Source organism: Poecilia formosa, unplaced genomic scaffold (assembly GCF_000485575.1).
Source record: "Poecilia formosa unplaced genomic scaffold, Poecilia_formosa-5.1.2 Scaffold207, whole genome shotgun sequence".
Lineage (NCBI taxonomy): Eukaryota > Metazoa > Chordata > Actinopteri > Cyprinodontiformes > Poeciliidae > Poecilia > Poecilia formosa.
Window position 1 is genome coordinate 571543 of NW_006800146.1, and position 12758 is coordinate 584300.

At 38.0% G+C, this 12758-nt stretch overlaps 1 protein-coding gene across 1 annotated transcript; it reads right to left on the bottom strand.

Annotated features, from left to right (window-relative positions):
• Positions 1-864: 864 nt before the first annotated feature.
• tlcd1 (TLC domain containing 1) lies at positions 865-10374 on the bottom strand. The gene is made up of 4 exons (XM_007567342.2): positions 9558-10374; positions 8353-8435; positions 6008-6090; positions 865-4405 (listed from the first exon to the last, which is right to left on the bottom strand). Exons 1-4 carry the CDS (start codon positions 9761-9763, stop codon positions 4001-4003), a joined length of 777 nt encoding a protein of 258 aa, XP_007567404.1. The 5' UTR covers positions 9764-10374; the 3' UTR covers positions 865-4000.
• Between the last annotated feature and the right edge of the window lie 2384 nt (positions 10375-12758).

Here is a 12758-nt window from a genome sequence, read left to right on the forward strand (position 1 = left end):
TACTGACTTTTGGCTCTTTTAGCGCCATTGTTTGAGACAGGGGTGTGTAACACAGACTGACCAGAGAGCATAGCTGGAATTCTGACTTTATAAAAATAAGAATTTTGAGCAAAAAAGTCAGATTTATGAGATTAAAGTCTCATTCCATAGGCAGTAGCGTAATCTTACATTGAAAATTTGAGAGAAATCCAACCTTTAATTTGAGTACTTTGTAGTGGGGAGGGGTCGTCATTCTGATGTTTATATTACTGTTTTCTGACATTAAATTGGCTGCACAACATGATATTTAATCATATGTAGCTGCATTTCCATTGCAAATGTGCTCAAAGCTTTGTCTGTATTCCCTAATCCTAACCCAAACAACCCAATTCTACCTAGCACCTAAACGTTTTATTAAAAATTTAGTGTTTTTGAAATTGGTGTGTTTCCATCCATCCGTCCGTCCATTTTCTTATACCCTTATCTCATTGGGATTGGGAGGTGTTCCAGTGCCTGTCTCTAGCTGTCAATGGACAAGAGGCAGGCTCAACCTGGACAGGTCGCCAGTGCATCGCAGGGCATGTTTCCATTGTACAAAAAATATTTTCATAATGTAAAATTGTGCAATTATATGGTCAATGGAAATGCAGCTAGGATGCTCTTTTGATTGTTGATTTCTGATTTGTAATATTTAGCATCCAACTGAACAATGATATTTTCTGAGCTGAACAATTCATTGAACTCAGTTGTCTTAACTTTTGGCTTCATGGGCAAATTTTCAAGATTTTATTGGTAGAAAGTGCTGTGGACAAGGTGTCCTCAAAAATGTTATATTTTTCATCTTTCACATGCAAACTGAAACATAGAAAGAAATAATGACCCCTGTGATTTTAAAACTTTTTTATTTACTCAGTGATTCGAAAGACACTTTTAATACAAGAGTCATTTACATTATTGTGCTCATGATCAATTGAAATAACTGTTGTAACTCCTTCCCTTCATTGTGTGGGAAACTCAGAGTTATTGTAGTCTCTGGTTATGTTCAAAAGGCACTTTGGTGTGAAGGCACAACAGCAAAGGTCAGACGCACATCAGCTCTGTCTGCCTTTTTTTCTTGGTGGTGGTTGAAATATAAAATGAAGTTTATATCAATCAGCCACAACATTATCACTATTGGTAAAGAGAGTTATACAGTTTTGTTATGCCCTGATGATTTAGCACTTGCAACGTCCTCATGCCTTTTTGGAAATAAATCAAAGGTTATATTGCCAATGTCTCAGGATCCAAACTTGTCCATGTTTCTCTCCAGTCTTCCATGGAGCAAGACTGCCCTCCAGTCTTCAATGAGGAAGACTGGATGGCATCTAATGTTGTGTCTGAGGAATAAACTTGTCAGTAAAATTTTACTGTCATCAGCAGTTACGACTAATGGAATGATCAAGTCCACTTAGAGCCAACAAACATGTACATCTTTAAAAATGAAAAAAACAAAATGATCTAAAGGAATGTGCACTTGAGGACAAATAATTACAAAGTGTTTTACATCCATTTCTGAGGAAATAAGAGAAAGAGGAGACATACGTCGATCAGGTTCAATATTTATAAATTGATAATCTCCAAAGTGTCGCTATTAACCAAACCAGCAAGAGATACACAGTGTCTGACCACACGATTGTGCTGCTGCCTGCTCAGTGTGAAGGATTATTTTCAGGGTTATTGTTCCTTGCGAACAGACGGCAGAAAGATCCGGTTTCAGCTCCACTGGAGTCAGATAGAAACAGATTTGATCAAAGAGTCATAGAAAGGCCCAAAAATAATCCTGCATCATAGCATGTTAGAAGTTCAATTGGTCATGAACAACTCTGTCAGGTCCAGCATCTCTTCAGCCATACCTGGAGACATGGCTTCATAGAGATAGAAGGATTGGTCCACATAATTATACAATATTAAAATGCAAATTCAGAAAATTCTAAGTGTCAACATTAGTCAAAAACCCCTACAAAAAAAACCACTTTTACCCATGCAGATGTAAAATATATTGCAAGTATAGTGAGTGTGCTGTACAAAAAGCAACATTCTTAACATACAGTATACTTCAATGGACAAGTGTAACATTACCACAAGATGTTAGCATTCTGGGAGCAAATAATAAAAAGTTATAAATAATTTCAGTACCTCGTTTGTATCCAGTGCCCATTTAAAGTTGCAGACAACAGTCAACCTGACTCGAAACATTGGCAACATCACATTAAATAAGAAAATCCACCTAGCACCTATGAAGGTAAATTGTAACTGTACTTAAATGTCTTTTACTTTTTCTTTTCTTTATTTTTTATTTTTTTTGCTTTAGTTATAATAAAATGTTGATTCCGAGAGAGATTTTAATGAAACTATCAGTACCATTTTCATGTTTGTAAGCTAAATAGGCAGCTAGCTTGTAGCATTTAGGCTGGGAATGAATAAGAAAAAAAATGCTTTTTGAAAAGTAAGACAAAAGTTATATATTACCTTCTTTAAACATACTACCTAACAAGTTAACAACATTTCTCTAATTAGTGTCATATTAAATAATAAAAGAGAAGCTACATACCTCTAGCTAAATAGTGTTTAGCTCGATAGCTGCAAGAATATTAATAGTGTCAGGAATGCAACACTTTTGTTAAAATTAAAACAAAGGTTATTATAAAATCAATAACTAGATTTTTTTTTAAGTTAACAACCATTAATTCTGTAATCTCATATGGGCTATGCTAACTGCATTTCATTCACTCACTGATAGGCTACAATGGTCATTCAGGTCGAAGTTGTTAGGGTCACTTTTTATGTTTTGAGCAATATTTGAGTGTCACAGAACTTCAACATTAAAATCCCTAATATACAACTGTGTAAACAAGGTATTTCTAACATTTTAACTGTTTAGATTTTATTTTAAATATTAAAATACTCCTACAAACCCTAGAATAGCAGACAAATTAACTGTTGAGAGAGCAAACTGGCAACATTTATGGACATCTCTAAAGTTCTTAACATAATTTATTTTTATTAATTTGTTTTCTCTCGTTGGTATGTTTCCATTGAAAACTAGGCGGTACAAGTTGTTTGTATTCTTATTCTATTGCTGACATCCCGACTAGTTCCAGCCTTAATATTAGTACAAAGGAAAGATCTGTGGCATATCCTTTATATTTAGCTTACAGACATAGGATGGTCATCATTCTTTTCATTGTTAAATAAGGCTAATGAATGTATTTTACAAGCATTACATTATCAAACGATCAATAACTTTAAAGGTGGTTTTTGTCACTTCTACATAACCATTAGTGGATCACTTTTTAAAAAGAATCACTGCTCACAGGAAAACAAAACAGACCAAAATCTATTTACATCACACTGCTTGTTATTATCTTTCCATTAATGTTGAATACGTCAATTTAAGAATCTATTCCATAAAGCCAAGCTTCCCCTACTTCTTATGTATCCATACTAATCATTAGCACACAGTGCTTATACACAATTTGATACAGAATTTAATGTTAAATCCCACTCAGTGCTATCACTACCCAATTGACTCTGTATATTTTATTATGTAGTTACTTTATGCTTTATATGAGCTGGTCAGAAAATTGGTCTAAAGCCCAAAAGTTTGAGTCCTTCCAAACTTACATTTTAACCTTCAGTAGGAAAGCGATCAAGATAAATGCTGATCACATTTTTACAAAACATCTAAGAAACCTTCTAGGTATTCCAGCGAATAAAACATTGTCCATTACGCCAAAACTTGTACAATTTCAAGGATTTGTCAGTTTTCACTTAGACTCGTGTTGAATTTAGTTAAAATTTCCTACTTTAAAATTTCTGTGTAATAGCAGCACCCGAAAAAGGCTACGTGTTTTGGGGAGCTTATTCTTTGGCAGTGAATCTGTTATCACAAGCATTTGTTATTATGAAAACACAACAAAATCTGTAAACTTTCCGTCTTAAATTAAATACATGGGGCAGTCCTGTAAACCGCTCCCCCCGGTCAGTCGCTGAGAAACTTCTTGGAGTTGTTGTTGTGTGTGCCGTTCTGTCCCGTGTACCTCTTGCTTCGGGGAAAGAAGTCCGTGCGGAGCAAACGGTAGAAATAGATCACCATCATGATGTTCATCATCATCATGGTGATGAGGAAGTACCCACCGTGGTCCAGCCAGGAGTAGTTGTGGACGATGTACCAGGTGAGGTAGAACTGGGTGCCGAGGCGAAACATGACGTAGGTGAAGAGGTTGACGATTTTGTTGATGTGGTACATGGAGGAGGACTGAGCATTGGCCAGCTTCAGCATCAGCCGCAAGTGCAGGGTGACGCTGTTGACCTCCACGAAGAGGGCGATCAAAGCACCAGCAATGTAGAGCTGGGTGTAGAGGGCATACAGGAAACACCAGATCACCTGGAGATAGAACATCACGGTGAGGGTGTTTGTACCAACAGACGGCTAGCCTCGGGTTTGGTTTTGGACAATAAATTATTAACAACACCAATCGCGATATCAATATCAATATATAATACGCTTGACAGAACGTTCAATAGCTTCCCGGAACTCTTATTTAGAACTGCACAGCATTGTGGGAGATGTAGGCAAAGGAAAAACTATAGATGCTCAACCTAAGCTAAGCTAAGGTTGGTGATATCAACAGACCAACTGACTCTTTGGTTACCTAGCAACAACATGTTGAGTAACTTGTGGAGAAGCAGTTCTCAAGGCTCATAAATGTTTGAGAATAAAGAAAAACCACAGCGAGGAGTGAAAGCTGTGGCTAAAAAAAGAAAGATCACGGCACCAGTTCACTCTGGGAGTATTTCAGATATTTAAAACAAAAAGTAATCAATAATTATTAGGGCTGTTAACGTATGTGATTAATCTAAAAAGTTTAACGTATTAATATTACATAACACCAATTAATCACATTACCTATAAAACATCTCTCCAATGGAGGGTTACCTCGTTCAAAGTAGCACAGTCTTGTACTGCGGTCAGCAATGAAAAACCGTAAACACGAGTGAAAAGATGAGTGAGGAGATTGAGACTGGTGTGCCAAGTAGTATGTACTTATCGCAATGATGGATATTATCCTTCCACCAAAACACAACCAGTTTATTGTTCACATTTCTAAATAACTTTTGAAACAAAATTACTTCTTTTAAACCATCCTGAATTCAAAAACCTGGAAAACTGAGATGTTTGGTTTGAGGCAATAAAAGATTTTCGTGTATTTTTACATTTCAAGCTCACAAGCATGGTAATAAATCGTGTCTAGTAAACAAGTAAACAGAAACAACAAATAAGTTATGACGTCTCTGTAAACAAAATTGTCCTTTAGAAAAAAAAAAACAGGAGGCTAATTGAGACCAAAGCATCATCCAATTTTTGGTACAAGGAGAAAGAAAAGAGACAAACTATAAATCACACAAATGGAAATTATTGCATTTGTTTTAATTGATCAGTTAATTGATTTATTGTTTTTTGCAACAGGCCTAGACAACACTAATAATTATCAATATCGACTGTTGTGAAACCTTTATGTCATAATACGTTTTTCAGCCGTATTGTCCAGCCCCATTTTAGAGCACCACAATCTGTTTAAAAGTTGAATTTTTCATTTTTTTGGTGTGAGATTCTGCTATTGCAGTAAAAGCTGAATGTGTTAGATTTAATAGACACATACTGAGTAGAAATTCTACTAGAATTCATTAACATTTAAAGCAAAAAAAAAAACATTAAGTGGGACAAAAGTCCAGCAATGTTTCTGCATCAATGGAAATCCTGTTTTCTTTAGTCATCTACACGTTGTTTGGTAAAAAAAAAAGAGGTAAAACGAAACCATCAGGTTAATTTCAACTCTCCTTTTTATTCCACGTCCTTGGAACCTGTCCAATGCATTGCAGAACTTGATGTTATCTCTCTTTTGTCTTGTGACTCAGATGTGCTGTCTGAACCAGAAACGCCAGCTTGATCGAGTTAAAAACAAAAGCATGAGCACAAACATCTTACCATCGCGTGATGGAGTAGAAACTCCCACGATCCTCTGCCGTGTCCCGTCAGAATGATATCGCCTGCATCATGCACAAAGTAACCTGGGGAAAAAAAAAGTAGTTTGGTATTAATGTGATGTGAGGTAAAGACATGGACTATACATAAAAATAAAAATAAAAAACTAAATTAACAAACAGATACAGCTTCAAAATGAAAGTGTAGTTACACACCAACACAACAGAACTGACCTTACACACACATTTAACTACGTTTGACAACGCCTTTTAAAATGCATTGGGATTCATAGATTCCACATGTATAATTGATTTCTACTAGCTTCAAGCACTTATGAATTTGGTAATACAGTGTTATTCTCTGAAATTAGTCTCTCTTCCTTGAAAGCGAGAGACTGCTTTGGCCATGAAGATTTTTTTTTCACCAACAATGGCATCTTTTTTTACATTTTATTCTTGCTTTCTGTCTGAAATTAAACAGTTTGGTAGAAAATAGTCATAGATTAAATTTTTCTGATTAGATGAGTAATGAGACGAGGCCACATGTTTCCAAATCTATTTCTGATTGGCTGATCGGTCCTGGTGACGTCTCCTGTCCCGGACGTTCAGAAGCCAACTTCAGCTCTGAATTGTACAGTGCTGTGTTCATGCTTGATGTGATGTTGAATTGTATGTGATGTAATGTATCAAAAGAACACGTTTCAATACCTATATGTTGCCTATGGATATTTTATGTCCACTATTTTTCTTGATGAAGTGTGAGCCTAAACCAGGTATGCTAGTCGTTAGCCTCTCCAATACTAACACTAGCCTGCTGGACAGCAGAGTAGCTGCTATCCAGTGGGTGACCATGCTACTCACATGCCAGTACAATGCTAACACAATGTGTACTCTCTTTCTCATTTTTACGAGCACTGGCCTCTCATTAATCACATTAGCAGCTGTCACTTCATAATAATTATAGCCTCCTGTGAAAAGGAAGTAGCCACTGCTTGGTGCACAGCAGTCTTAATTTTGGACCTAATACCACTCCATAGTTTGCAGCATTGGAGTTATTGCTTTTAAAAAAAAAATACAATTAGATAACGTTTCTCTTTTTTGTGTGACTATTAAACTCCTCTGACAGGAAAGCGAAAAGTCTCCAGTCATCATATTCCAGACATGCAAACTAAATGTTTCTCATTTGATTATTAAACTGTGACAGCCTGATTCAGCTGAAATATTTCCACTGCCTGGGATTTTTTCATTTATTTATTTATTTATTTTTAAGAGCGCCATTCTGAGGTGAGCATGACACACAAACAGCTGCTCTGTTAATGCTCCTAACCTCTCATTTCATTTGTGTTTGGGCTCTGAGGTACTGTTTGCAGTTGTTAGGGGGGTGGAAGCTCTCACCAGACCTGTGTTCTCCTAGAGACACGAAAACCAAACCACACACACAACAGAGAGACTCAAACAGACCACCAAGACTTGAGACAGTTGTTTTTGATAGCCCTAGCGTTCGTCTGTTAGGATTAAAGGAGGAGCTGCCAACTGCTTCAAACAACAGAAAGTGAGATAATTACAGGTTTCTTTTGTAATAGGAGGCAAATGCAGTTGAACTCCTCCCACACGCTGCGATGGGTGCAATAACCTTTTAATATTCTCACGTACAGATCAAATAACTTGGCTGGTTTTAAGACAAAACCGTTTTGTTTTTTTGTTGTTGTTGTGTCACCTTCTCAAATATAGACTTCCCTTCGTATTTTAACACATCACGGTAAGCGAGTCAGCAGTAAGTATTTACGTTACTGCTGACTCTTAATGTGGGCACAACAACAAACGTTCAGTATTGTGTTGCGGTTTTATGTACATAATTGTGAGGAAAAGGAAGGAAAATGATAAAAGGCTTTGGAACATAAAAATCTGATAAGTGGCCTGCAAATTTCCACTGCAAAAGGAGAACTACAGTCATCAGCTTTACGTTTTCTAGAAGATCGGTAATAATAACGTAACCAAACAAACATCTAATCAGGCGTTATAATTAGGTGCTTGTGTTGGAATATATTTGAAAACGAGTCATGGCTTCTCCAGTAAATGGTTTCATTATTCAGATTTTAAATTTAAAAAGAAGAATGTTAGTTTCTCGTCATGTTTTTTTTCTATTTTCGTCATATTTTCACATTCAAAACGACAATTAAAAGAACAACTTTTTCTTTTTGTTACTTATGTTGCTCTAACCAAAAATCAAACTAATTAATTACATTGTTTATGTTTGTAACGTGACAAAATGTGAAAAAAAAGAGAAAAACTATAAGCGACACGGATCTCATTTTGGCACATAAAACAGACAGAGGTACATTTACTGACCTGTGGAGACGCAGATAAGCAGGTAGGACAGAGTGTTGTGAAATTTGTGGATGTTGCTGAGCGTCTCGGGCCAGATCACCGCGCTGCAGAGAGACACACACACAGGACGGATTAACGACTCTGGACCTGAGTCAGACAGACAGCGGCTCATTTTAGGACAGAAAGCCCTGACTAAGCAGAGGCGTCGGTAAGTAAAGCCTTTTAAAAACCTTCTTCTCCCCAACAACAGACAACAATGCTTTCAGGGGATGCTTTAAAGGTACGGCGCCTCTCTGAGCTGTATACACCAGAGGTATTTTCACTTCACAACATCGTTCCTCTGTTAACCCTTTAGCCAGCATTGCAGTGAGAAGTAGCTCTTATAATGAGCTTGGCAGATGCACAGTCCAATAAATGTTTGCTATTTACTGCTGGCTAATCTGAAGGAGCTGATTGGTGTAAGTCGTAGGAGAAAGGTTCTCTATGGATTGGAATCTGGGAAGCTTAAGTCCTCCAAAGAGGCAAAGCTAGGTCCAACCAGGTGTTTTGCACAGCTAACTGGTTGCCATGGAAATTAAAGGATTTCTCAAACATGCATGAAAGAATCAAGGCAACCCTCCAGGTCCATTTTTGACGAGGGAATAACATTATAACACAACATAAAAGCTCAAAAAAAAGTCAATTTTACATGATACCGCCCCTTTAATAGCTCAACATTTTGTGTGTGTGTGTAAACACGCCACAGTGAAAGCTTGGCTCTAAACCGTACCATGCGTTAATCAGTCATTCCTTCACATTTCTGATTCAGAAATTAAAGAAGTAATTACGTTACTGCTGACTCTTAATGTGGGGAAATGAGTCATGTGTGTTGATTCCCCGCCCCTCTTTTGATGCTTTCCCAATAGGAAATCAGGTTTTTCCAGTTGATTTTTTTTTGTCTTTTCTTATTCTGTCTGGAGCTCAGAAGTGAAAACACCAACAGCACCAACAACAGAAGCAGCTCTGCGTGTCCCTCCCCACCTAAGAATGTCATTGTCCCAGTCCAAGCATGCCCTTCTTCTTGTTCTCCTGATTGCCACAGACTGTCACTGCTACACACACACACACACACACACACACACACACACACACACACCCACACACTGTACATCATGTGAACCGGGAACAAGACAATGCCACCTCAGTGTGGAGCAGCGGGCGAGTGAATGGATAGAGCTGTCACTCACCAGGTCAGAGCCCAGGTCCCGGTCAGCACCGAGTGCACCATGGACACGGACAGGTTCTTCCACTTCCAGGAGCGGAAGGCGTCCTGCCGGACCACAGTGGGGACGGGCAGCCTCTGCAGCAGCTGGTGGGCCACCCTGAACAGCAGAGAGCAGACCAGCACCGCTGGGCCAGGGTGGCCCTTCAGCACAGACAGCAGGGCCTCCATGCTCTTCTTTACGTCCCTGCTCCTCTAGAATTCCAACAGGAGCTGTTTCCTTTTGTTGTTGTTTGTTTTGTTTATTTTTTCAAAATTAGATGGATTCCCTCCGTTTGTAATGGGGCGCGTGGTGCAGGAGAAAAAGAAGAGGAGACGATCCTCCGCTCAAATCACCGCACGGCGGATATCTGACTGATGCCGTCTCGCGTTTTTACGCACAGGTCCAAGTCCGGATCCGGCAGGGGATGAAGGCGAGGGAGGGAGGGGGGATTCCGTGTCGGATCATTCCAGTGGGACGGCGGTGGTTTTCTCCACGCCGCGCTTCGTAAACATGACGAGGCGAGCCGCGCTCAGCTCGGCTGTCCGTGCAGAATGACGGAAGAAAAGGAGGAGGGAGGAAGGCGATGGGGGTGGGTGGTGTCGCGGCTGCTCCCTCGGCTCGCAGGAACAAGGAGGGGCAGACACACCAAGATTATGTTACGCAAGGAATAAACTCCCAAAAACCAAAGCTGCTGTTGCTGGAATGTGGTTCAGAAATATGCTCGTCAAAAATAATAATAATAACAAAAGGAAAGAAATGGCATCAGTGGAAATCGTTCAGAAAGAATGATATGCGGTGATCATGGGCCGCACGTGACGCCCTTACACAAGGTCCGAGCGTGTTTGGGTCATTGGGTTTTCTCATCAGAAACAACACCACTAAGTTTCCATTACAAATGCGCGCAAATCCTTGTGTTCTGCTAATGTCAAAAAACAAACAAGCAAACAAAAAACGACACAATTTTATAGTTGTGGCGTTTCCACTATAAGAAATTAGATTAAAATCACATGTGAATAAGATTGTTCACGCGATAACTCATTAAAAATCACGGCAGCGGCAGATGTAAACAGTTACATGAGATATATTCATAACTCAGCTGTGGCGCTAGCGCCTATTATCTATCAACCAATCAAAGGAGACATTGGAGTCTCTTTCAGGCGGATAAGCCTTATATTTAGGAGCGGCTAGGCCTTGGGGGAAATAGTAGTCGGCGATTTTACTGAAGAGCTATGGATTCAACACTTTAATATGACTCTCCGGGACAGTCAGCTACACACTGTCAAGAGAAAAAAATAAACCCCATGCTGAATTCTTCGTTTTCGGCAGTAGTAACATCCGGTTACCTCTCGTGACTCGTGATGCGAAAAGGTGTTTAGCTGAGAAACCAGCGCAATCTAAAATTGTATCGAAAAACGTGGATTTTTTTTTTCCATTAAAAGAATTTATTTCCATAATTTCAACTTGGAAATTAGAAACACAGATATAGTGGCATAAATAAAGAAGCGATTTTAAAAAATTGTCAAATCTTTTTCAAATTTTTGACAAAATATTTCATCTATGTTTGTTTTATCTTTAGAAAACAAATATAGATGAGAATTGATCCAAAGTCATAAGAGGTTTGGAGGGGAAAGGTTCCGATTTTTAACTGATTGTTACCAAGTCCATCATCCTGTGAAGAAGAATGAGTACTACCAAATTATAATTTATACCTTATGATATGACTATTTCAATATCATACGTCATTAATTTTTAAAACGGGAAAAAAAATTACAGAATTGATTTATTAAATGTAGCCGAGTTTGGCTTAAGAACTATTACGTTTAAGGTGTTCATACACTTCAACATGCTCATGGAGTCGGTCTCTGTGGTTGCACATTCTGACCACCAGAGGGCAGCGCAGTGCTTAAAATTGATTACCGTTTTCCCAAGGCTATGCCTCAATTAAATGTTATGGCTTTGTTTCAAGAACATCATTCAAACTGTCAACTTCACCCATCAAATTCAGTGGGCGGGTCGAGGGCAACATTCTATAGAACCTGGCATCTGATTGGCTGTCAAGACGACTTCTTTCAAATTTGCAATGACTGAACAGAAATAACTTCATCCATTTAAATTGCTTCAATTTGTTTACCACAAACTTAACAGTAAAGACACATCTTAATTATTGAACGACTTATTTATTTATTGTGATTTGGCATTCTTCACTCTCCATAACACACAGGCAGACACATCAGTGTGATGCTTGTAAAGGGCTTTGGATTAAATTGGATTTTCTAAGGAATGTTGCCATGACTATTTTAAACAAATACAGATGACTAATTTTGTGCAGTGACGTCACAAGATAGTTTGTTTGTGAAAGATAAAGTTTGGAAGATGCCAAAAAATTAGCAAATGATTTTGGTAATTTGATTTTTTGTTTCCATCTGAAACCATTAATGATAACACAACAAAACATCTTGTCAGGCATGATCAGACCTGTGTAGGGATATGGAAAAATGTGTCTTTTTTTTCCAGTAAGATATTTTAAGTAAGATTTTACATATGAAAATATTTCTATTTCTTTTCTTTGTGTTTTACTTACATTTCCGACCACTGGTGAGTGGATGTCCCCCTGTTGCAGTGTTGTACATTTCAGTCCTTCATGTTTCTGTTTCCCTATAATTCATACAGGAAGTGCCAGTGAAGTTACTGGATAAGAAAGCTAAAGAATTGTTTTGCAAACTACTTGTGTTCAGTGTTTTTTAAGTTCGTTATTTCAGTTTCTCATGAAGATTATACTATCAAAGGCAGTTACGTACAATAGTGATTCTGAGTANTTGCAACAGGCCTAGACAACACTAATAATTATCAATATCGACTGTTGTGAAACCTTTACGTCATAATACGTTTTTCAGCCGTATTGTCCAGCCCCATTTTAGAGCACCACAAACTGTTTAAAAGTTGAATTTTTCATTTTTTTGGTGTGAGATTCTGCTATTGCAGTAAAAGCTGAATGTGTTAGATTTAATAGACACATACTGAGTAGAAATTCTACTAGAATTCATTAACATTTAAAGCAAAAAAAAAAACATTAAGTGGGACAAAAGTCCAGCAATGTTTCTGCATCAATGGAAATCCTGTTTTCTTTAGTCATCTACACGTTGTTTGGTAAAAAAAAAAGAGGTAAAACGAAACCATCAGGTT